Source organism: Zootoca vivipara, chromosome 9, assembly GCF_965207765.1.
Source record: "Zootoca vivipara chromosome 9, rZooViv2.hap1.1, whole genome shotgun sequence".
Lineage (NCBI taxonomy): Eukaryota > Metazoa > Chordata > Lepidosauria > Squamata > Lacertidae > Zootoca > Zootoca vivipara.
Window position 1 is genome coordinate 68187868 of NC_142592.1, and position 26674 is coordinate 68214541.

At 48.0% G+C, this 26674-nt stretch overlaps 1 protein-coding gene across 1 annotated transcript in view; it reads right to left on the minus strand.

The window, feature by feature from the left end:
* The window catches only part of IRF5 (interferon regulatory factor 5), a 45041-nt gene that overhangs the window by 11321 nt on the left and 7046 nt on the right, over positions 1-26674 (minus strand). The window contains exons 2-4 of the mRNA XM_060279262.2: positions 5336-5544; positions 2945-3134; positions 647-693 (exon numbers count right to left, since the gene is read on the minus strand). Of these exons, the coding sequence (XP_060135245.1) occupies positions 647-693; positions 2945-3134; positions 5336-5509 (411 nt within the window). The 5' untranslated portion in view covers positions 5510-5544. The remainder of the gene's footprint in view (positions 1-646; positions 694-2944; positions 3135-5335; positions 5545-26674) is intronic.

Genomic DNA, 26674 nt, shown 5'->3' on the forward strand with positions numbered 1-26674 from the left:
GGAGCCTGGACAATGCCAAGAACAATGGTGGTAAGCAGAGTTGCAGAAACTTGAGAAGTGTCCATCCAGATATCCTGCTTGTGGGTCTCTTAGAAAGTAGGATGTTGGACAAGGAGGTACCTCGAATCTGGAAACCCAGCCCAGCAGGGGCCTCCCCTCTCGATGTTGTGGGTCTCCAATTCCCATCACCTCCAGCAAAAAAGCCAGAAGGGCTGTTGGCTGTCCAGCCTCCCACATGCAAGGTTATTTGCTCAGAGGTGAGAAAAAACCCTTATCTGCAGAACGCAGGAATGCGGAACTGAGGGGACCGGAGGGACACTGCCCTTTGAAAAATAAAATAAAAAAAATCCACGCAAACTTCACAATTCTGGGCAGCAAAGCATTTCCTTCCATCTGCTAGATCAGGCATCCCCAAACTGCGGCCCTCCAGATGTTTTGGCCTACAACTCCCATGATCCCTAGCTAACAGGACCAGTGGTCAGGGATGATGGGAACTGTAGTCCCAAACATCTGGAGGGCCGAAGTTTGGGGGTGCCTGTGCTAGATCATCAGCAGAGGTCCTAACTACCACATGCCAACGCCTGCAATTTCCCCCAAGGGTGAAAAATGATCAGAAAGAGAAAGCGAGTAAGTTGTTCTTCCTTACCTCCTCCTCTTCTTCACAACCGACGTTCTCATCTCCAGCGAAAGACTCTGAAGGCCAGGGGGAGGGAGGAAATGTTATATGTTCCCCAGAGCCTCTTTCTTGCGCTTTATGTGTCCCCCTACCTGAATTATCCTCCCCACCCGTCCCAAATGAAAACACAGAAAGGTTTACAGCACAAGGGGTTGTGAGGAGAGGAAGGGAGTTGTGTTGCTCTTCATGGGCAATGTCACCCACGAATGACTCTCAAAACTATGGCAGTATCTGGGCGACTTTTGCAAATCATGTGTGCATGTGAGACAGAAGGAGGGGAGACTGGGAGACCTGTTACTCATCTTCCACAAATTCATAGCGACTGCAGAAAACGAATTTTGCTGAAGGGTTCTCCCCTCCAGAAGTTGGGGCAGTTTGGAGGCAGAGAGAGGAGTTTTAAACTTACGAGTCAGAAACTCGAGTGCCAGGCGGGCGGCTCGGATCACGTTAGCAGGATGTTGGGGCGACTGGAGAGGCGAGGAAGCAGGCGCAAGGGGCCACCTCAAGTCATTTAGGCGCTAAGGAATATACCCCATGCAAGATGCTCTCGCCCGCTCAGGCAAAGGCAGGTGGGCAGTTTTGAGGGGCATTGCGGCTTCCTTGAGCTGCTCAACTTGGGGGGGGGGAACCTTCCGTCCCCCAGCTGAGCGAGCCCCAATGCCTCTTGGCATCATGTCCCCCATCTGAGCAGTTTAAGGAAGCCCCCATGTCCCTCCGGAGCAATATGGGGGCTTGCTCGCTATGTAGGGCTGGGCGATGTATGTACATTCCAGATATCGTGACATATCAGCAAGTTGCCGCGTGAGCCGTATCACAATGTTGAAAACCGGATATTGCCCAGCCTTAGAAGCCAGGAGCGTCTTACCCATAGAGGCTAGTGGCGCGGGGTGCCAGGGCGCCAAGTTCTGGAGGGCGCCAGGGAAGAGGCAGAGGCTGGGCGCGGCACCTCCAGGCATCAGCTCGCCGCCCTTGCCCGCCTCCACCATGCCGCGCCAAAGCAGCGCTGCGCCCGGAGCCTCCATCTACCGTGGCCACCGCGGCACGAAGCGGCCAGCTGAGCCGGGAGGCGCCATGTCCAGCCTCCGCCTCTTCCCTGCTGCCTGCCTCCTCCAGCCCCAGGGCTGGCTCTAGGAGAAGGCTGGGTGGCACAGGGCGCCAGGGCATGGGGCTGCCAGGGGGGTGCCTCGCTGCACGCAGCGCCTGCCCACCAGCTGCGGCAGGAAACGGGGCGGGGGCGCCGGAGCGACCTCCGCACCACGGCGCCAGGGCACCCGACATGCTTAAGTCGGGCCTGTCCAGCCCCGCCGGCAGCGCCATCCTCCCTAAAAAACTCTGGGAAACGGAAGGAGGGGGGCACCGGAGGGAGCTTTGCACTACGGCGCCAGATATGACTAAGATGGCCCATCCCTGACTCACACCTCCAGGAATGGAAGGAAAAAACACCACGGCGTTGTTATCTGCGGGGCACACGCTCGTCCCCACCGCTGTCCCTGGTCAAGCAGGTTCCCCCAGGGCTTCAAAAGCCAGCCGGACCTGTTTGACCAGCTATAGCAAGGGGGCAAAGCAGCCAAGCATCTCACAGGCAAATCTTTCTCCCACCGAATCACATTCAGCTCCCAGGGGGTGGGCAGAGAGGGGCGTGGTGGGGTTTTTGTCTGTCTTCCGGAGCCAGCAGACAGGCAGCTTCCTGCTTTGGCTTCGGGGAGGGGTGGGGAGCAGGGCCGGCGCATCCATTTAGGCGAACTAGGCAGCTGCCTAGGGCGCCAAAATGGAGGGGGCGCTGGCCAGTCTGCCTGCCGCTGCCTGCCGCCCCCTGGTGCTGCCTGGGGCCGCCTCCACTGCGCCTGTCACCTGTTGAGCAGCTTCAGGCCGCTATCCTGAGGTGCGCGCGTGTCTCCGGAGAGCGGCCTGAAGCCGCTCAACAGCTGACAGCTGCAGTGGAGGCGGCCGCCCCAGGCTCGCGCTCCCCGCACGAAGCTCCGGAGGCGCGTGGGGAGCGTGAGCCTGGGGCTGCCTCCTCCGTGCCTCTCAGCTGTTTTTTATTTTATTTTTATTTTTCCTACTTTTTAATTTTTTCTATTTTCTATTTTTTTTAATTAATTAATTTTATTATTTATTATTTATTAATGGGGGGGGGAGAGAAGAAGGTGATTTCGCCTAGGGCGCAAAAAAACCTAGCACCCGCCCTGGTGGGGAGAGGGAAATGGATCTTTTTAGGGAGCAGCAGGAAAGTTGGGAGTTTGCAAGCGCGCATAGGGCAGCTGGTACCTCCGTTGGGCTGTGGGGCATCGCAAACCTCGTAGATCTTGAAGGCCTGCATGGGGGTGTCCTTGGTGCCGTCGTAAATCAGGTTGAACTCGCGGCTCTTGTTGAGGGCACAGCGCAGGTTGGCCTTCCACTTGGCGGGGTCCGGCTCGTCGACGCCTTCGTTGTATTTGCCTGTCTCTTTGGCCCAGGCCTGGGAAAAGGACAGGACGGGACACGGGGCAGGGGAGATTTAAAACACCACCACCTGAGAGCGCCCGTTTTAAGAACGGGTATCCAGTGCCACCCTCACACATCCTCACATGAAACAGGGACAGAATCAGTAGCAATAATTTGTAGTTGTTGTTATGTATTAGTGTATATAGTTTTCCCTCGGGTCCTTGACAGTTGTTTTAGGAGGGAACTTTAGGAGGTCCTGTTCTGGCTTCCGAATAAAGAGCTTCTTGAAGAATCGCTGTGTCGTCTACCCACTATTTAATAGTTGTTAATGGTGTTTCTGGGACCCAGGTGGCGCTGTGGGTTAAACCACTGAGCCTAGCGCTTGCTGATCAGAAGGTCGGCGATTCGAATCCCTGTGACGGGGTGAGCTCCCGTTGCTCAGTCCCAGCTCCTGCCAACCTAGCAGTTCGAAAGCACGTCAAAATGCAAGTAGATAAATAGGAACCGCTACAGCGGGAAGGTAAACGGCGTTTCCATGTGCTGCTCTGGTTTGCCAGAAGCGGCTTTGTCATGCTGGCCACATGACCTGGAAGCTATACGCCGGCTCCCTCGGCCAATAATGCGAGATGAGCGCGCAACCCCAGAGTCGGTCACGACTGGACCTAATGGTCAGGGGTCCCTTTACCTTTACCTTTAATGGTGTTTCTGTGTTGTTTGGATTATGATTATGATTATTTAACATCTCACCTTTTTCCCAGACAGGGACAAATTAAAAACCACACAGATAAAATACAGAAAGCCAAAAAAAACCCTGTACAGAAGATCGTTAAAAAATGATTAAACTCTAATCAAAGTAACACCGTATAAAAAACCCAATCTAACACCATCATACTGTATTTTTGTTATGGCGTTTTACACTTTTTGTATTTGTAAATCAGCTTGCCTACCACCCTGATATTTTGTCTGAGGAGCATAGCTGCCAAGTTATCCCTTTTTTACAGGGATTTTCCCTTATGCTGAATAGGCTTCCTCGCGAGAAAAGGGAAAACTTGGCAGCTATGCTGAGGAGCGAACTGTAAATATGCTTATCGGTGAACAATTTTCATTTATTTTGACACCATCGTTATATTAATGCACGCTACAGGTATGCTAATGTGCTTTTTCCTTCATGTATTTATAACTGTCAACGTATTTTGCTTATACGTTTTCTAAAAATGCAATTTTAATTTTTCCTTTTAAAAAAATGCAGTAAGAATTTATAGAGGTGTATGAAGTGCCAAACAACAAAACCACACAACTCAAACTCCCCCCCCCCAAAAAAAAACCTGGTATTGTTTATATTCAAAAACAATATCCATGCTACCTTTCCAACCTGCCTGGGTTGCAGATAAATAAAAATATAAGTGTATATAAGTGAATATTTTAAAGAAAGCAACTCTGCAATAAAAAGGTAAAGCAAGATCTAAATGGCAACATCGCACAGAGCCATTGGATGAAAGCTTCCCTCAGCTATCTCTAAAAACAGCACAGAATAAAAACTCCCCCCCCCTTTTTTTACACCCTGCGAGGACCTTACCAGGTGAGTCCCCTTCATGGGAGGACCCTGCAAAATGGAAGTCGCTCCGGAGAAACCCCTCCTCCTGTTCCTCATAACCCAACCTGGTGCACTCCAGATGTTGTTGCCAGGCTCCATCTTCCACCAGGCACCATGCAGACCCCAACAACCTCTGAGGGGCTGCCTGCCTGCAGGCCCCTCAGCGCCACATCGAAAAGAACATTTTTGAAATGCCCAAGCGCTCCTCATTGCCACACGGCACGCTGCAGGCCTATGTCCAAGCAGGTGCCATCTTGGAAGAAAAAATCCCTCCTGAGCGAGGTGAAGAAGCGTCTCTTCCAATAGGGCGCCTGGCGTCTCCAGTATTTTGTATAAATACTTGAACAAATGAAGTAACAAATTAACTGGTGTTTGGTTTTCTAGTCCGATTATCTATTCTAACCCACTGTTTCCCAAACTTTGGTCTCCAGCTGTTTTTGGACTACAACTCCCATCATCCAGGGGTCAGGAATGATGGGAGTTGTAGTCCAACAACAGCTAAAGACCCAAGTTTGGGAAGCACTCTAAGTTAGGGTTGCAGCCCTAATTCCTACCTTTTTTTTAAAAAAAAAGGCACTGTTATGTGGGATATAGCGGGGAATTTTAGCCGGCAAGCTAGAGAGCTCTCCCTCCTCACGCACCTTGAATATAGTGTTCTCGTCGTCCTGGCTGGGGATGTGGCGGGTGGCATGGCGCCAGGGGATGAAGAAGCGCTTCCTCTCGCCATCCACCCAGCGGAGTCCCGGGTACTGACCGCTGTTGACTTGGGCCACCAGCCAGGGCTTCAGGCGGACACGGCGGGGATGAGAACTCATGGCGTCGTCACTGGAGGGACAACCGGCCGGGCGACCTGCAAGGAGAAGGCAGAATCGGTCAGGAAGCGCACGGCCTCCGAGGGCAAATGCACTCGCGACTTCATGGTTAGATTGCTGCAATGCGGGGGGCGGAAGGCACATGGAGGCACATGTGGTGGAACTGTAAAAAGATCAGACAGTTTTGGGAAATGATCTACGACGAACTTCAGAAAACGTTTAGATGCTCTTTCCCCGAAAAGCCTGAAGCCTTCCTGCTAGGAATTATGGGAAACGGAGTTCCAAAAAAGTTCAGGAGAATCTTTATGGATGCTACCGTTGCTGCCAGAATTTTAATCGCAAAAGGTTGGAAGGGAGAGGCTATCCCATCCAAATCAGACCGGCAAAATAAATTAAGAGAGTGCGCTGAACTGGCTAGATTATCAGCAAGGTTATGAGACGCTACAGGTGAAAAATTTACCAGAAAGTGGGACATACACAAACTTTATGTAAAAGAACATTGTCACAATATCAATCCGTTGGAAGGTTTTGATTGAGCTCCTGTGTGTACAGGGGAAACTCGGAAAATTAGAATATTGTCGAAAAGTGCATTTATTTCAGTAATGCAACTTATTATTATTTATTTTAATTTTAATTTTTACAAATGCTTTTTTTTTGAAATTCCACAGTAATAAAACAAATACAATAGTTACAATACAGTAATACAAAAATAAACATCACTATTACATTTCATTAATTACATTCCATTTATAATTGACCCGCCTCGTGTTCTTCCTTTTGTAAACCGCTTTACTTTTACAATCAAGAGGTGCATCAATTTTACAACATAAAAATAAATTATATTTCTAAATAGATGTCTTTCTATTACCCGGTGGTGTCCATTCTTTTTCTTCCAAGACAGATAACACCCACTTAAGTTGATATCATTATTATTATTATTATTATTGTTCAGTGGAACCTCAGCTCCCGAACACCTTGGGAGCTGAACGTTCCGGCTCCCGAACAATAAAAAACCGGAAGTGATTGTTTGGAAGCCGAACATCCAGCGAGGCTTCCGATTGGCTGCAGGAAACTCTGTCAAATGGACTCCCGGAACGAATTAAGTTCGGGAACCAAGATTCTACTGTAGTATTATTACCATTATTATTATTATTATTATTATTATTATTATTATTATTACAGTGGTACCTCGCAAGACGAATGCCCTGCAAGACAATTTTTTCACAAGACAAATGCGTCTTGCGATCTGATGGTGAGTCGCAAGACGAATTCGTTTTGCGAAAAATTTGTCTTGTGAATCGCAGTTTCCCATAGGAATGCATTGAAATTTAATTAATGCATTCCTATAGGCAAAAAAAGAAATTCCAATGCATTCCTATGGGAAACCGCGATTGGCAAGACGAATTTGTCGCAAAATGAATTGACTCGCGGAACGAATTAAATTTGTCTTGCGAGGAACCACTGTATTATTATTATACCCTGCCTTTTTCCTTGACAGGGAACCAAGGCAGCTTACAGATAAAAATAACAGGTAAAAACAATAATTAAATAACAATTAAACATTGATGATTATAAATATTAACACACACAAATAATTACAGTGAAGGGTGTGCTGGGTGGGAAATAAATAAGAAATGATGAAAAAAATCACTGCTGAGGTGCCCCCACAATTGCCAGGTTGGGGGGGACAGACATTGCGGCTTCTTCTTTGGCTGTTGCCATTGGCTGTGGACTGTGATGTCAGTGGGTATACGCAGTGCTTTTTTCTGGGGGGACGGGACACACAGGAGTACGCATACACCTAAACATTTTGTGAATCTTTGTACTTTTGTCCATTTACGCTGTGGGTTGCGTACATCACAGGTTACGAACGCACCAAACCTGGAAGTGCCGGGACAGTTACTTCCAGGTTCGGCGATTCGCGCATGCGCAGACGCGCCGACTCACGCAGCAATCATGCACAGATTCGGCGCTTTAGGTTGTGTACTGCTCTGGATGCGAATGGGGCTCTGGAATGGATCCCGTTCGCATCCAGAGGTACCAAAGGTCTCATATTTATTTCCCCCGATTGGAACTATAAAATGGTGATTTTCTTGAGTCAAAATGAGAATACCCCAAAACATTTTTAAAGGGGAAAAAAACCACTGGGTATACGGAAGCCAACTTTACCTCCCCAAATCACCCACAACACTATCAAAGGGGAGTTGATAAAACAAGATTTCTGCTTTTGATCTGGGACACTTCAGTTTATACCAGCAGCCTCAATGCCTGCCCTAAAACCCTACAAAATCCTCCGGCCGGGAAGCACAAAAATTCCACCCTGAAACAGCTTCCCCTGATCTCCTCCAACCTGTTATTTGCAGCCAGTCCGTTAAGTGTTGGTTCGGGGAACTTGCCTGCATCCTTCTTAGGAGGAAGCCCAGAAAACAACCTTACCCAGGCAAGACAGTGATGGTGACAATCCTTCTCTTTACAGGTAAGTAGCCGTGTTGGTCTGAGTCGAAGCAAAATAAAAAAATTCCTTCAGTAGCACCTTAAAGACCAACTAAGTTTTTATTTTGGTATGAGCTTTCGTGTGCATGCACACTTCTTCAGATACACTGGAAACGGAAGTGTCAGGCCCTTATATATATATATACAGAGGGTGGTTGGGGGTGGTTGGGGATGGGTGATGGGCTGATGGGAGTGGTAAACCTGTGGATGGCTGTTAACGGCTGCTGATGGCTGCAATTAGTCCTGGGGGGGGGGAAACAAGGGCTGAGGTGCTAAAGAAAGCTTGATCATGCATAATGAGATAAGAATCCAATGTCTCTATTCATCCCAGGTGGCTCCATGGTTTTAAGCTTGGTAATTAGTTCCAATTCAGCAACTTCTCTTTCCAGTCTGTTCCTGAAATTTCTCTTAATAGCAGCCACCCCAAACAGCTCCTTTCCTCTCTGCCTGGGGCCTCGCAAGCTTCTAAGGCATGCCACACATTTTAAGATGAGGGATGACTCTAATCTGCGCAGATGATGACTCACAACCTCCCAGTTCTGGTTCCACAGGTGTGACAGCTACAATGCCGAGCAGAAAACAGGGAAATCCCCAACAGTCACCAGCTGCAACGGAGACACCAACCTTCCGCTTGGGTCAGGAATAAGAGCGGCCATGGACTCAGCCTCCACCACAACACTGTTATAGGAATTCTAAGGTCTCATATATATAAATCATATGTTCATAAATGCACAAGGCAAACACATAGAATCATAGAGTTGGAAGAGGCCACAAGGGCCATCCAGTCCAACCCCCTGCCAAGCAGGAAACACCATCAAAGCATTCTTGACATATGCCTGTCAAGCCTCTGCTTAAAGACCTCCAAAGAAGGAGACTCCACCACACTCCTTGGCAGCAAATTCCACTGCCGAACAGCTCTTACTGTTCTTCCTAATGTTTGGGTGGAATCTTCTTTCTTGTAGTTTGAATCCATTGCTCCGTGTCCGCTTCTCTGGAGCAGCAGAACAACCTTTCTCCCTCCTCTATATGACATCACATCCTTTTATATATTTGAACATGGCTATCATATCACCCCTTCACCTTCTCTTCTCCAGGCTAAACATACCCAGCTCCCTAAGCTGTTCCTCATAAGGCATCGTTTCCAGGCCTTTGACCATTTTGGTTGCCCTCTTCAGGACACGTTCCAGCTTGTCAGTATCCTTCTTGAACTGTGGTGCCCAGAACTGGACACAGTACTCCAGGTGAGGTCTGACCAGAGCAGAACACAGTGGTACTATTACTTCCCTTGATCTAGATGCTATACTCCTATTGATGCAGCCCAGAATTGCATTGGCTTTTTTAGCTGCTTTTTTTAGCTGCTGTAGTTCGCCCGGGATACGGCTGCAGTTCCCAGCACCCTTAAACAAACTGCTGAGTCTCCTGCCTTGGTTTCAAGACGCAGCCGGGTGATTTTTTGGCACAACCATGCAGCTGTCAACTTCCAAACAGCTTTAAGCCGCGGGGATCAGACAGATACACTAAGGCAGGGGTCTGCAACCTTTAAGACAAAAAGAGCCACTTGGACCCGTTTCCGAAGGAAAAAAATAAACTGGGAGCCGCAAAACAGGGATGTAATTAGAAATCAGAGGGCCCCATAGCAAAATTTGCTATGCCCAATAATCAATGCCCCAAAATGCCATAGAAAATTAATCAGGGCCCCAGTGTACCATAAATCATAATCAGTGCCTGATGTAAATAATAATTAATAATGAGGGCCCAATGTCATCATTGTCATTATAAAAATAACTTTGAGTTTGGGCTGCCTTGATTACTGGGAATGGGCAAAACTCTGACTCTGGTTTCATGTGTGTTGCTCCCATCAAGTGAACTTATAAAATTTCCTCATATTGAATCAACCCATTGATTAATACATCTACCTCAATCTCCTGACCAGGCCGGCAGGAGGCCACAGGCAGGCCCCAGGCAGGAGCAGCAGCAGCAAACACGCGCTCTGAGCCCGCAAGCCTTTTCTGCTGCTGGGCGGGAAGAAGTGCGCCCGTTTAAAAAAATAAATAACTCCGCCCCCGCCCCCGTGAGCCTATTGGCTGCAGAAATGCAGCGGGGAGGGGCTGATGCAGGGAGGGGGCTGCTAACATCACCTTGCGTCCTTTTTGCACAGCGCACAACGGAGTTGTGGACTCCGGCGGGCGCCGTGCGGGGCGCAGGCGCACAGCGCGCCGCCGCAGCTGTGTGCTCCGGCGGCGGTGGGAACCGCGCGAGTGTCTGGCGGGCGTGGTGGGCGCCGCCGCATGGCTCAGGCGGCACATGGCTCGGACGCCTCCTCCCCTCGTATCTGCTCCGGAGCCGCAGCAAAGGTGTAAAAGAGCCACATGCGGCTCCGGAGCTGCAGGTTGCAGACCCCTGCACTAAGGTGTCCAAGAGGGTGGGCTGGGCTGGGAGGGAGAAGTTGCTCTCCGTGGAAAAATCCCAGTCCCCTGCGATTACGGTAGAAGCAGTATCAGGAGCTGAGGAGACTTAAAAGCCAAGGCTACACATTCTTCTCTGCAGATTCCCTGGGGCATTCCTGCACCTCAGGACGACTCCTGAACACCTAGATTGGGGTTGCCAAACCAGTCTTTTCACTCCAGCAAAACTTTGCTTTCTCCCTGTGGTGTTGCATTGTTCCTTTGTAGCCCTATCAGAAGAGTGCGCTTGAATCGGGCTGGTTTTACTCCAAAAAGACGGTCACATTTCCTTAGAATTTTGAAGTGTCAAAATTAGTGGCTTTAGCCCAAACGTAGCAGAGTTTTCCTGCACAGCGCAGAAGCTAGTTGAGGTGGAAATGACTAGTCGGCTAGACGCAGAATAACTATTTACAGGATTTATTAAAAGAAAATAAAACCAGCAGAGTTTCTGCATACAAAGCAAATCAAAATAAATCCTTACTCCTTCTCTTCTCTCTCCAACCATACGCAGCACTCCTACTCCTAACACCCACCAAGGAACAACTGAGCTAGCATTCCTAGATAACAGAGTTCAGTGCAGGTCGTTAACCAATCAGAGAGTAGTTTCCAGGTCAGACAGACCTTGGCTTTCTGCCAAGAGTAAATTGACACTGCCTTGAGTTAATTGTATGAAGCAAGAATCTGTAAGTTTCCCATGAGAACCAATTAACAGAAACTGAACACATTTATTTATGTGCTCGTTCCTTTCTACCACTTGTATCTTGTCCTATATCTATCTATCTATCTATCTATCTATCTATCTATCTATCTATCTATCTATCTATCTATCTATCTATCTATATCAGGCATCCCCAAACTTCGGCCCTCCAGATGTTTTGGACTACAATTCCCATCTTCCCCGACTACTGGTCCTGTTAGCTGGGGATCATGGGAGTTGTAGGCCAAAACATCTGGAGGGCCGCAGTTTGGGGATGCCTACTGTATATCTTAAAAAATCTAAGTGGCAAATGGGAATATCCTAAAGCAATGCAAAATTCAGAGCAATGTTTCCGTCCCTTCCTTGGTTCACAGAATCACAGAATTGTAGAGTTGGAAGGGACCCTGAGAGTCCTCTAGGCCAGGGGTCAGCAAACTTTTTCAGCAAGTCCATTGTCCCTCAGACCTTCCGGGGGGCCGGACTATATTTTGAAAAAAAAATATATGAACGAATTCCTGTGCCCCACGAATAACCCAGAGATGTATTTTAAATAAAAGGACACATTCTACTCAGGTAGAAACACGCTGATTCCTGGACTATCCGCGGGCCGGATTTAGAAGGTGATTGGGCCGCATCCGGCCCCTGGGCCTTTGGCCACCTCATGAGAAGAGAAGACTCCCTGGAAAAGACCTTGATGTTGGGAAAGATGGAGGGCACAAGGAGAAGGGGACGACAGAGGACGAGATGGTTGGACAGTGTTCTCGAAGCTACGAACATGAGTCTGACCAAACTGCGGGAGGCAGTGCAAGACAGGAGTGCCTGGCGTGCTATGGTCCATGGGGTCATGAAGAGTCGGACACGACTAAACGACTAAACAACAACTCCAGAGAAGGAGAAAATAAAGCCTGCTCCACCTTCCATAGGACAGCCCTGGAGACATTTGAAAATAGCTATCACATCTTCTCTCAGTCTCCTCTTTTCCATGCTAAACATCCCCAACTCTTCCTCATAAGGCCTGGTTTCCAGATTGTTTATAATCTTGGTCACCCTCCTCTGCACACCATCCCAGCTTTTCAATATCCTCCTTAAATTGTGGTGCCCAGAACTGGACACAAGACTCCAGGTGGGATCTGACCAAGGCAGAATAGAGCGGGACTATGACTCCCTTTGATCTGGACCAGGGGGGGTTAGCAAACTTTTTCAGCAGGGGGCCAGCCCACTGTCCCTCAGACCTTGTGGGGGGCCGGGCTATATTTTTTTTGGGGGGGGGGAATGAACGAATTTCTATGCCCCACAAATAACTCAGAGATGCATTTGAAATAAAAGGACGGATTCTACTCATGTAAAAACACGCTGATTCCCGGACCACCCACGGGCCAGATTGGGCCGGATCCGGCCCCCGGGCCTTAGTTTGCCTACCCATGACCCCTGATTTGGACACTAGACTTCTGTTGATGCGGTCTAGAATAGCATTAGCCTTTTTTTGCTGCTGTATCACACGGTTGGCTCATGTAGAGCTTGTGGTCCATCGAGACCCCGAGATCCCTTTCACATGTACTACTGGCAAGCCAGGTGCCCCCAACTTATATTCGTGCATCTGGTTCTTCCTGCCTAAGTGAAGAACCTTACACTTTTCCCTCTTGAAATTGGCCCAGTTCTCCAATTTGTTACGGTCATATTGAGCCCTGATTCTGTCTTCTGCGGCGCTAGCTACCCCTCCCAGTTTGGTTGTGAAACGTGATCCCTTGCACACGAGGAATAACAGCAGATCATAGAACCATAGAATCATAGAGTTGGAAGAGACCACAAGGGCCATCCAGTCCAACCCCCTGCCAAGCAGGAAACACCATCAAAGCATTCCTGACAGATGGCTGTCAAGCCTCTGCTTAAAGACCTCCAAAGAAGGAGACTCCACCACACTCCTTGGTAGCAAATTCCACTGCTTGTCCAGACGCTTTTTCCTCTGGTGGAGATTTTGGGCAGCAGCGAAACCCTAAGGAAAATGCAGGCATTCTGACAACGGAAACAAATAATATGGGCAGAAATTTCCTAGCCGGGTACAAAACATGCAGGGAACAGACAAGACGAACCCAAAACATCCTTTGCCAAAGATTTGCACAGAAATGCCACAATAGTTCTGTGCAGATATACACAATGATAAACACAACAACAAAGCAACAGCAGAAGACACAACGAGAGCTGCATTCCTCCATTTTCTACCAGCCAAATTACCCAGCAACAGCCCTTTGAGGGAGACTTTGGGAGCATCCCAGACAGGTGACATGGGAAACGGGACAGGGGTGGGCAAGGAACAGAGTCTGCTCGGCAGCCCAGAGTGAACAAGTTGCTGTCCCCACAGCACAACCTACCTCGCAGGGGTGTTGGGTGGAGGGAAGAAGCCTGGGCACTAGTTTCAGCTCTTTGAATCATAGCATCGTAGAGTTGGAAGAGACCACAAGGGCCATCCAGTCTAACCCCCTGCCAAGCAGGAAACACCATCAAAGCATTCTTGACATATGGCTGTCAAGCCTCTGCTTAAAGACCTCCAAAGAAGGAGACTCCACCACACTCCTTGGCAGCAAATTCCACTGCCAAACAGCTCTTACTGTCAGGAAGTTCTTCCTAATGTTGAGGTGGAATCTTCTTTCTTGTAGTTTGAATCCATTGCTCCGTGTCCGCTTCTCTGGAGCAGCAGAAAACAACCTTTCTATCTCCTCTATATGACATCCTTTTATATATTTGAACATGGCTATCATATCACCCCTTAACCTTCTCTTCTCCAGGCTAAACATACCCAGCTCCCTAAGCCGTTCCTCATTCCTGGAGGAAATGTTTTTGGAGGAAAAAAGTGGCATATACAGTGGTACCTCGACTTACGAAAGACTCGACAACCGGATTTTTCGACTTACGAGTGGGGCAAATGGCCGCACGCTTACGGATTTCTCGACATCTGAACGGAAACCGCGGCGGTTTTAGATAGGGTTTTTCCGACTTACGAATTTTTAGATGGGGTTGCTTCGACTTATGAATTTTTCCATTTCCAACACATTCCTATGGGAAATCGCGTTCCCAATGGCGCTTTTCGACTCACGAATTTTTTGACCTACGAAGGTGCCTTCGGAACGGATTAAATTCGTGAGTCGAGGCACCACTGTAAATGGAGAGAATAAATAAGCGAGGGGGACTCAGAGAAGACGTCTGCAAAGGTCAAGACGGGGCTGTCTCCATTTCAAACCTTGACCAGACAGGCAAGGGGATGCTGTACCCAAGAGATGGGTGCCGGAGGTGTGGGCCAGGCCATGGGGGGGGGCGGTGCACCCCTCTGTCCTGCAACATCTCCGCCCCCTCAGCACCTGCCGCCTGAGGCATCCGCCCAAGTCCGCCTAACGGTTGAGCCGCGACGCCACTCGCTCATCACAATTCCCAACACCGTTTTGCACAAAGCGCCCTGCGCTGTTTGCACACATTTGGGCTTCTCTGCACCCCCTCAGGCAACGGCGGAGGCCGGTCCGGCAACTCTGGGTGCTCCTGGTTTTGTCATAGCTGCCGGTAGCCGAGAGGCCTTTTCCTCCACCTGCTCCCGTTTGGAGAGGTGGAAAGTTCCTGCTCCTGCCGTTGCGCAATGCTCCACGGAAGAGGCTTATTCACCCGCTGACACCCACAGCTGCCTTCTGGGAGGCGGCAGATTCTCTCACAGAGCTCCAAATCCCAGCTCAAAAGCTGGCTGGGTGTGACCCGTGGCCCAAACAGGGCAATAGACAACAAGACTTCACCTTCCCCTCCTACCAAATCTATGCTGAAGGCTCTCCCAGACTTCCAGAGCAAGATTTGGGGGACATGCAAGGAGAGGAGAGGAAGAGGAAGTCTGTGATCAGATATCCATTCCGCTTGGCCTTCTCAGTGGTGGCTGCTGCCAGGAAACTTTGGAACTCCCTTCCTAAGGAAGCCAGAACGGCTCCCTACTTGCTGCCCTTTCGCTGGAAGGCAAAAAGAATGTCTTATTCCGGCAAACTTTTGGGAACTGACTGATTCTTTAAGGAAGGGGCTTTTAATTGTTGTGTGCCAATTTTATTAACTGTATTTCTAGTTTACTTCCAAACAATTATCTTCTATATCAGGCACCCCCAAACTTCGGCCCTCCAGATGTTTTGGACTACAATTCCCATCTTCCCCGACCACTGGTCCTGTTAGCTAGGGATCATGGGAGTTGTAGGCCAAAACATCTGGAGGGCCGCAGTTTGGGGATGCCTGTTCTATATGCTTTTGGCTTTCCCCCCCACTTTTAATTTTTCATCAGGTTTTTCCAAAGTTTCACAAATTGGTTTCACATCAAACAAGTACATTGCTTCCTATGTTAACTTCCAACCTTTACATCCAGAGTGTTTATCATCAAACCCTTTCCTGCTACATTATGCACCAGGCTCTTTTCAATTACAAAATGCAGTTGGTGCTGTGGTCTAAACCAGTGAGTCTCTTGGGCCTGCCGATCAGAAGGTCGGCGGTTCGAATCCCCGTGACGGGGTGAGCTCCCATTGCTCTGTCCTAGCTCCTGCCAACCTAGCAGTTCGAAAGCACGTCAAAGTGCAAGTAGATAACTAGGTACTGCTGTGGTGGGAAGGTAAACGGCATTTCCATGCGCTCTGGCTACCGTCACGGTGTCCCATTGCGCCAGAAGCGGTTTAGTCATGCTAGACGCATGACCTGGAAAGCTGTCTGTGGACAAACGCCGGCTCCCTCAGCCTGAAAGCGAGATGAGCGCCGCAACCCCATAGTCAAATTCAGCTGGACTTCACCATCCAGGAGTCCTTTACCTTTTAACATTTAGTACAATCATTTTATCAATTGTTTGCCGCTGCTCCCATCTTGAATCCTGCCCGCGATTTCATTTGACTATACAGGGGTGCCTCGACTTACGAATTTAATCCGTTCCGAAGGCACCTTCGTAGGTTGAAAAATTCGTAAGTCTAAAAGCGCCATTGGAAACGCGATTTCCCATAGGAATGCATTGGAAACGGAAAAATTCGTAAGTCAAAGCAACCCCTTTTAAAAATTTGTAAGTCGAAAAAAACCTTATCTAAAACCGCCACGGTTTCTGTTCGGATGTCGAGAAATTCATAATTGTGCAGCCATTTGCCCCATTCGTAAGTCGAAAAATTTGGTTGTCGAGTCGTTCGTAAGTCGAGGTACCACTGTACAGTGGTACCTCGGAAGTCGACCGGATTCTGTTCCGGAAGTCCATCTGACTTCCATAGCTTTCTGCAACCAAGGCACGGCTTTCGATTGGCTGCAGGAAGCTCCTGCAGCCAATTGGAAGCCACGGAAGCCACGTTGGACGTTTGGGTTCCAAAGAATGTATGCAAAATTAACACTCACTTCCGGGTTCGTGGCTTCCGGGAGCCAAAACGCTTGACTCGCAAGGCGTTCTGGATCCAGGTACAACTGCAATACTTATTTGAGCAGTAGCCTTTCGTCTTTTATCTCTGTTTTAATTTTCGTAAGTCACCCTTAATCTTGGTTTGGGGGAAAGGCGGGATATAAATAACTATAGTCACCCCTCGTCCATTCCTTTGCCTTTCCAAACTTGGGGGGTGGAGTAAGGAGAGAACCACTGAAAGAAACCACCGAAAAGGGGTCAGAGTGTGACCCACGTGATTTCCTCCCAAGGAGGCAGAAGGAACTGAAAGTGCAGTCTGTTCTATGTAAAAAGTGTTCTTTTTTGGTGTTTTCTTCCCCCCCCCTTTGTTTGTGTGCTTATTCTTCTCCTGGGGGACGTGACTCATTTCATGAGGTCTAGCGCTTGAAATGCGGAAAGAGGCAAACTTGTAAAGAAATGAAACCAATTCACCTGATAAAAGGGGGCAGATGGACAGGCACACCAGGGCCGGATTTAGGTTTGATGAGGCCCTCAGCTCCTGAAGGTAATGGGGTCCTTGAGATTTTCCAGCTGTCCTTTGTCAACAACAAATTGTTGCTGTTTTTGTGTTGAATATATGCTATACGGTCATTGATGGACCTCATAGGTGTCTAAAAGCCATTTGCACATAACAAATAGGAGCCTACACAACGCAAAACATTGTTGCTGTATGTAGGTCTTATTTTATTTGCTTTTTATCTTATATTTTGGAAATGCAGTGGTACCTCTACTTACGAATAACTCTACTTACAAACGTTTTGACTTACGAACGGAGCTCCGTCCGCCATCTTCAATGCGGTTTAGATATGATTTTTTCTACTTACAAATTTTTAGATAGGGTTGCTTCGACTTACGAATTTTTTCTCCCAATGCATTCCTATGGGATTCGACTTACAAATGTTTTCGACTTACAAATGTGCGTTTGGAACGCATTACAGTGGTACCTCGGTTTATGAACACAATTGGTTCCGGAAGTCTGTTCATAAACTGAAGCGTTCATAAACTGAAGCGAACTTTCCCCTTGAATGTAATGGAAAGTGGATTAATCCGTTCCAGACGGGTCCGCGGAGTACTCAACCTGAAGCGTACTTAACCCGAAGCATGGGCGTAATTGGTTCCAGAAGTCTGTTCATAAACTGAAGCGTTCATAAACTGAAGCGAACTTTCCCATTGAAAGTAATGGAAAGTGGATTAATCCGTTCCAGATAGGTCCGCGGCGTTCGTAAACCAAAAATTCATAAACCGAGGTGTTCATAAATCGAGGCTCCACTGTAAATTCATAAGTAGAGATACCACTGTGTATGGTACATCCTTTTATTTTTCATTTGCTGTAAATTTTTGGGGGGCCCCCAAGAGAGTGGAGCCCTAAGCTATAGCTTATTTAGCTTATACGTAAATCGGGCACTGACTGGCACACACAGAAACAGCCGCTTCCATGAACATAATGTGTTTCATGTGGGGCTGCCCTTGAAGGCAGCTCAAAACGATCTGCTTCTTCAAAGACCACACAGTTGAAGTACAGAATTTGCCTGAATTACAGAATCACAGAGTTGGAAGGGACCCTGAGAATCATCAAGTCCAGGGGTCGGCAACCTGCGGCCCATGGGCCACAAGCGGCTCACCGGGGTCGTTTAAACGGCCCATGAGTCACCCCTGAGTCCCCACACGCTGAGCTAAACTGGTGCGGCGCGGAGTGCGGACTTGCTTCCGCAGCGCCGGAAATCGCACCTGTGCCGGAAAACGCATCTGCGCAGACACAATCCGGCCCACAGAGCGATCTCCGCGGGAGTGAACCGGCCCAGGCGAGGTAAACCTTGCCAACCCCTGATCTAGTCTAACCCCCTGCAATGCAGGAGTCTTTTGCCTAACGTGGGACTCGAACCCACAACCCTGAGCTCGAGTGTCTTGTGCTCTACCAGCTGAGCTATTGACAAGATGTAGGGATGGCTGCCAATTGGGATGGCTTCAAAAGAAGATTAGACAAATTTATGGAGGGGAGACAGCTGTCAATAGCTACTAGGCATGATGGTACATCCATTTTTTCCCCCATTTAAATTCCATTGCTGGAAGTAGTAAGCCTCTAAGCCCTAAGCTTTTTCTTAAGATTCAAGGCAGGTGAAAGAAAAGTCCTTCTTCACACGGCGCAGAGTTGAACTATGGAACTCCCTCCCACTAGAAGCAACGGTGGTCACCAACCTAGATGTCTTTCAAATAGGATTTGGCAGATTCGGAGAGGGCAGTCGATGGCCACTAGCCCCGTCGGTTATGCTCTGCGGGTGGTCGAAGGCATACCCGGCAAGTGTCCCCGAAAAACCGGGATGCCCCAGTTTTTATCGCGAGAGCACGGAGGCCGTTTCGTTTGACGTGATTTCGTGGCAGAATTTTCCCCTTGAAAAAGGTGCTTTCCCCCAGGGCTGCGATCTTGCATGGCCCCCCCAAACGCGTGGTGTTTTTGGAGGGGAAATTGTGTTGCAATAAAAAAAGAGAAGATTGTGTCCCAGCTTTTGGCTTCACTGTGTTGGAAGATATGCAAAGGCCGTGATACGTTCAAATCCCAGTTGCTGTGGGAGGTCAAATCCTGCTTGCAGCTTCCCCACGGACATATGCTTGGCCGGATCCAGCAGGCAAATCTTGTCTTCCTACCGTATGTCCCAGTAGCTTGAGCTCAGTTTCTGCTGTTGAGCTTCCCATCATGTGGCCATCTAGTCAGTCCCTCTAAAAACAGGGCGCGGGTCTTCCTGGGCTGCCTTTGGTCGGATCCAGCAGCCAGGCGCTATGTGAAATGAAGCTCCTCTGGAACGGAGCCACGTGGCTTTTGCCCGGCAGTCGCCATATGGGGGGGAACACAAAACCACCAGCGCGGTTTCAAAATAATTTGTTCTTCCTAGGGAGCTCAGAGAACTAAAAAGGGGAAGGTAAAGGACTTCTGGTTCGTTTCTGGTTTTAGCAACGGCCAATGTTTTCTGGAATAAAACAAAACTAAGATGCCAGTATAGAATGGGCACACACAAACACGTGCCCCTATTTTCCAGGGATTTAGAGAAGCCTTCCTGGTTTCTGATTTGATCCCGGAATGTCCCGCTTTTCCTTAGGGTGTCCCTATTTCCATTGCAGTAACTACACAACCTTTAGAAGACATCTGAAGGGAGCCCTATATAGGGAAGGTCTTTATAATGTTTATAATTATATTTTTATGTATCTTGGAAGCTGCCCAGATTGACAACTCAGTCAGATGGGCAGGGTAGTAGTAGTAGTAGTAGTTTTTATTATGGAATAGGGTGCCCCTATTTTAATCAGAGAAATGTGGGAGGCTGTGTGGGTTAAAGCATGAGGATGGAATATTAACAATGACTTACAACCCTAACATTAAGGTGGACCCTAAAAACATACCCATCAATAGATGTGTCTTCAGCATTTGCTAGAAGCTGTGCAATGAAGATGCCAGAGACACCTCTTTGGGGAGGGAGTTCCACGGCTTAGGGGCCACCACCGAGAAGGCCCTCTGAGGGTGGAGCAGCTACCAAGAGGGCTCCCTCTGTAGATCTCAGCCACCGAGAGGGTCTGTAGGGAAGGAGGAAGCCTTTCACGTGTTTGCGGACTGGGTTCCTCAAGGCTTTAAGCACCCATGTGAGCGTTTTCCTACCAAGACTAAGCTGAACCGAATTCTTTGCAAAGCCATCAAAATGAGACCACGCGCTCCGGTGACCTTCTCGAAATCGTCTCCTTGCATTCTTGGTGCTAAACTCTCCATTTATGGTCCCGTGGACTGCCTCGGAGAGATTCTGAGGCTTAACCTCACAACAAGCCTAAAGAAGGCTGATCGCTGAAGAATTGATGCTTTTGAATTATGGTGCTGGAGGAGACTCTTGAGAGTCCCATGGACTGCAAGAAGATCAAACCTATCCATTCTGAAGGAAATCAGCCCTGAGTGCTCACTGGAAGGACAGATCATGAAGCTGAGGCTCCAATACTTTGGGCACCTCATGAGAAGAGAAGACTCCCTGGAAAAGACCCTGATGTTGAGAAAGATTGAGGGCACTAGGAGAAGGGGACGACAGAGGACGAGATGGTTGGACAGTGTTCTCGAAGCTACGAACATGAGTTTGACCAAACTGCGGGAGGCAGTGGAAGACAGGAGTGCCTGGTGTGCTATGGTCCATGGGGTCACAAAGAGTCGGACACGACTAAACGACTAAACAACAACAACAATGTGGAATTAATTATGGTAACTATGGATATATAGCAGATGGATAATGGTAAAAGATGCAGAAAACTTTATCTTAAAGATGGAACCCACGGAGGGAGGGAAGGAGGTCCGAAGGTTCAAAAGAACCTTTTGTTTTAATGTTTGAAATGGTTAAAGTTAAAATGTATAAAATTATGTAAAGCCAATAAAAGATGTTATTTAAAGAAGAAGAAGAAGCCATTGGATCTGGACTGTTTTCACACGCTAGCGACACATCCTGTTGTTGAATTCTATCCTGCACAATCAGAATGAATTTCAGGAACCAAAGAGTTGTATGGGGAAATACGGCTTTTGAGCCAACTAGGCATTCTGTTTTGGCGACTGTAACCCTGCTTTAAGGAGCCATTTGGCGACGAGCTTATATATCTGAGTTTCTAACACTGTGTCAATGTTGTGTCAACCGAGTTTGGCTCATGCAAAGGTCTCCCCCCCTTCTTCTCCTGTTGTCATGAACGCCACACCACCCCAAATTGTAACTGGACAATCCACTGATGCAGGGAGTGTTTTCCCCAATCCTATCCAGGTGACCCTCAGGGTCCCTTCCAACTCGACAATTCTACGATTCTATCCACATCCGGCCTTGTGTAGCACACCATAAAATCATGCTCTTTAAGATAAAGGTAAAGGGACCCCTGACCATTAGGTCCAGTCGTGACCGACTCTGGGGTTGCGCGCTCATCTCGCATTATTGGCCGAGGGAGCCGGCGTATAGCTTCCAGGTCATGTGGCCAGCATGACAAAGCCGCTTCTGGCAAACCAGAGCAGCACATGGAAACGCCGTTTACCTTCCCGCTGTAGCGGTTCCTATTTATCTACTTGCATTTTGATGTGCTTTCGAACTGCTAGGTTGGCAGGAGCTGGGACCGAGCAACGGGAGCTCACCCCGTCACAGGGATTCGAACCGCCGACCTTCTGATCAGCAAGCCCTAGGCTCAGTGGTTTAACCCACCGCACCACCATAAAATCATGTCCCACACCATAAAATCATGCTCTTTAAGATAGGGTTGCTGTATTTCAAAAAGTCAAAGTCTCCAAAGAAAAAAGTGGGAAGTTTTGAGCTTTTTTTTTTAAAGGAAATTCACCAAAATCTACACTTTTGATGCGGGTTGCCAAACGTCCAGATTTTCCGGGACATTCAAGCGATTTCCGCCCGGGAACTGTTACAGACGGCCAAATCCCGGCTATGTCCTTCTAGTCCTCATGGTTGCGAAAACTGGCAACGCCTGGGCAAAACAAACAAGTCGGGGGGGGGGAGGAGGGAATGTTTAATTAATCGCCCCTTCCCCAGGATTAGATGAAGCTGAATAAATTTTGCAAAATACGTAGATATGTGAACCTCATTGGCAGAATTATTGGCAGCCACAGAATCCAGTTTTTCATTGCAGGGGAAGGGAAGTTTAATTGTGCAAGCAGAAGTCTGTTGCACAATGGGATGGAAAGACTGAGTTGCAGCCCTATTGGTTTCTTCTTCTCCTTCTAAATAAAATAATTTAGAAGAACATTTATCAATGACCAGCTCACAAAAAGGCATCATGCTGGTGTACATCAAAGTCATTACAACATCTTAAAATAATAAAAATAATGAACAAATGACCCAAGAGTATTGAATCCACTTAATTCTCTAAATACACCTGGAAAAATAAAGCTATATTTTCAGCGGGGTACAAAATACTTGAATTGCAGGTGCCTGTCTGATTTCTGTAAGAACCATATTTCAAATTACTGTGCTGCTGTCACTGAACTTCAAGGCCTTTGTTCTCACAGAAACTAGATGAATATGAAAGAAAGGGGGGGGGGTTTGACCAGAATGGCTTCTCCAGGTGATTGCAGTGATCAGGCCAGTGGATCAATCGTTTTTGCAACAGCTTTTAACCCACAACGGGCTTCACTATATTTACCATTTTACCAGGGAGGCCAATATAGTTCCATTTTACAGATGGGGAACTGAGGCTGGGACAGTGACATGCCCAAGGCCACACTGTGAATCCAGTGCGGAGGTGACACTTGAACGCAGACCCCGGTCCAGTTCTTATATTCAAGCAGCTCCTTTCATTTTCTATTTTTTGCTCACTCCTTATGCAGAGATCAGGGCAAGCTGAATTTTCAAGGAACACTCCAAGAACTCCAAGGGAAAAGGGACACACACTGAGTTAAGACAGATGTAAATGTTTCAGAGTACTGGGGAAATGACATCTATTTGCTTCCATCCAAATATACCCACAGTGGTACCTCGGTTTATGAACACAATTGGTTCCGGAAGTCTGTTCATAAACTGAAGCGAACTTTCCCATTGAAAGTAATGGAAAGTGGATTAATCCGTTCCAGACGGGTCCGCAGAGTACTTAAACTGAAGCGTTCATAAACTGAAGCATGGGTGTAATTGGTTCCGGAAGTCTGTTCATAAACTGAAGCATTCATAAACTGAAGCGAACTTTCCCATTGAAAGTAATGGAAAGTGAATTAATCCGTTCCAGATGGGTCCCGCGGCGTTCGTAAACCGAAAATTCGTAAACCGGGGTGTTCATAAACTGAGGTTCCACTGCATTTCTCTGCAAGATTAAGAGTTTTTCTTCTGGGGGGGGTGGGATAATAGAATCATAGAGTTGGAAGAGACCACAAGGGCCTTCCAGTCCATCCCCCTGCCAAGCAGGAAACACCATCAAAGCATTCCTGACAGATGGCTGTCAAGCCTCCACTTAAAGACCTCCAAAGAAGGAGACTCCACCATACTCCTTGGCAGCAAATTCCACTGTCGAACAGCTCTTACTGTCAGGTAGTTCTTCCTAATGTTTAGGTGGAATCTTCTTTCTTGTAGCTTGAATCCATTGCTCCGCCCTTTTCTATATATTTCTCCGCCCTCCTTTTATATATTTGAACATGGCTATCATATCACCCCTTAACCTTCTCTTCTCCAGGCTAAACATACCCAGCTCCCTAAGCCATTCCTCATAAGGCATCGTTTCCAGGCCTTTGACCATTTTGGTTGCCCTCCTCTGGACACGTTCCAGCTTGTCAGTATCCTTCTTGAACTGTGGTGCCCAGAACTGGACACAGTATTCCAGGTGAGGTCTGACCAGAGCAGAATACAGTGGATGCTTTGCTTCAGATAGAAAACTTCCCACCCCAATTCCTGGAGCAATTTTGCAGAGTTAAAGACTGTCACGGGTCTAATTGTGTCCATGTGGAGCTCTTTGGGTGCCAGGTTAGTGAATGCCACCTCCATCCGAACGGCCCCTCCATTTTTCTTAAGCAGGTGAGCAGAAGAGCTTATTCATTGCACTTATATCCCGCCCTTTTCCTCCGAGGAGTACAAGGCTCACCCCCTCCTCATTTAATCCCTACAATGACCCTGCGAGGGAGGTTAAGAGGCTCCACGATCAGCCAGTGAGCTACATGACTAAGCGGAGATTTGAACCCAGATCTCCCAGGTTCTAGTCTGACACTCTAACCACGATGCCACCCTGGCTTCCTAGAGTTCTTCAGCTATGGGACAGCTCATAAATCAGGTAGATAAATAAATCTGGGGAAAGCAAAATGTCCCTTAGGGGAGGATCTGAAATATTTTCCCTGAAGCTTTAAATTGTTTTATTTTGGATTGTTTCGTTTGATGTTCTAATGCGCTGTAAACCGAGGTTTTTTTGTTTAAAATATAAAGCAGAAATGAAATGAATAATCCTAATATATATTTTTCAATGTTTGATATTTTTTGATGTTTTATATATGCTGTAAACTGCCCGGTGTGACTGGAAAACCCCAGTCAGATAAAAGCTATTATTATTATTATTATTATTATTATTATTATTATTATTATTATTATTATTATTATTATCAAAAGTCACTGCGTTCAATTGTGGCAAGGTGCCATTTGGCAATTAGCTTAGATCAGGCACCCCCAAACTTCGGCCCTCCAGATGTTTTGGACTACAATTCCCATCCTCCCCGACCACTGGTCCTGTTAGCTAGGGATCATGGGAGTTGTAGGCCAAAACATCTGGAGGGCCGCAGTTTGGGGATGCCTGGCTTAGATATCTGACAAACAGTCCCAGTTTGCTGGCTGGAGGTGATGGGAGTTTTATAGAACTGAAGAGTAGGAAGGGACCCCCAGAGTCATCTAGTCCAACCCCCAGCAACTAAAGAATCCCTTGGCAAATGGCCATCCAACCTCTGCTTAAAAACCTCCAAGGAAGGAGAGTCCACCACAGAACAGAAAGTTCTTCCTGATGTTCAGTCGGAATCTCCTTTCTTGTACCTAGAAGCCAAAAACCTTGCAACTTCAGTCCAAAACGTGTGGAGAGTTGGGGAAACCAGGGCTATCTGAAGGAGTGTCTCCACCCCCATCGTTCTGCCTGAACACTGAAGACCAGCTCTGAGGATATTCTGCCAGTTCCCTGCCTGCGAGAAGCGAGGTTACAGAGAACCAGGCAGAGGGCCTTCTCGGTGGTGGCGCCCGCCCTGTGGAACACCCTCCCATCAGGTGTCGAGGAAATAAACAACTCTCTGACTTTTAGAAGACATCTGAAGGCAGCCCTATTTAGAACAACAACAACAAAAAAAGAACGAATTCCTATGCCCCACAAATAACCCAGAGATGCATTTTAAATAAAAGGACACATTCTACTCATGTAAAAACATGCTGATTCCCAGACCGTTCGTGGGCCGGATTTAGAAGACGATTGGGCCGCATCCGGCCCCTGGGTCTTAGTTTGGGGATCCTTGCTCTAAACAATCCAAAATACAACATCCTTCCATCTTGAACGAACAGCCCTGAAATCAGTGCAGTTCTCTTCCCTCCAAACTCAGCACGCCTCCCCCCCCCTTAAGTTTCATTCTAAGCATCATAAAAAGGAGAGAGAGAAAAAGAGAGGGTTAGGGAGATAAGCATCTCAGGGATGGTTTAGAAATCCTTTGCCCGTAATCTCTACTGCCTGGGGACAAGAGACTGCAAGAAAAGGTGACCTTCTCTGAGTCACCTTCCAGCCCCCCAAGTGCGTGGTGCCGGTTCCACGGCAAAGCGGCCAAACCGGCTGCAGGCCTTGCCCCACCGGCCGTGACTCAGGCAGCAGCGCCGCCTTCCAGCTGTGCCAGGGGTCCTTGCCAGGGGGTGGCACCGCCAGGAGTCCGATCGGGGTGCTGGAGAATCTTTCAGGGCTCAGCAAACTTTTTCAGCAGGGGGCCAGTCCACTGTCCCTCAGACCTTGTGGGGGCCGGACTATATTTTGAAAAAAAATAATGAATGAATTCCTATGCCGCACAAATAACCCAGAGATGCATTTTAAATAAAAGCACACATTCTACTCATGTTAAAACACGCTGATTCCCGGACGTCCATGGGGCAGATTTAGAAGGCGATTGGGCCAGATCCGGTTCCCGGGTCTTACCTTGCCTATCAATACTTTAGGGCTTTGTTCTAGGGCAGGGGTGGGGGGTCTCCGGCCTGGGGGCCCAACGCGACCCTCGGGTCTCACTCATCTGTCCCAAGGGACAGATTGTTCATCGTTCAAGTGCTTTTTCTTACGGGGAATTTGTACGCATCTGCATCCCAGGTGAGATGCATTCTCCCCTCCAGCAGAGATTTCACTTAGTTGACCTGCGGAACTCCCACCCACAGGAGGCAGTGACGGCCATCAACTCGGCTAGCCTTGAAAGGGGATTAGAGATTAGGACTGGAGAATGCTGGGATAGCTCAGTCGGCAAAGAATGAGACTCTTAATCGAAGAGCCGTGGGTTCGAGCCCCATGTTGAGCAAAAGATTCCTGCGTTGCAGGGGGGTTGGCCTAGATGACCCTTGGGGTCCCAACTGACAATTCTATGATTCTACAACACATTCATGGAGGAAAAGGCTATTGATGGCTGTAAGCCATGATGGTTATGCTCT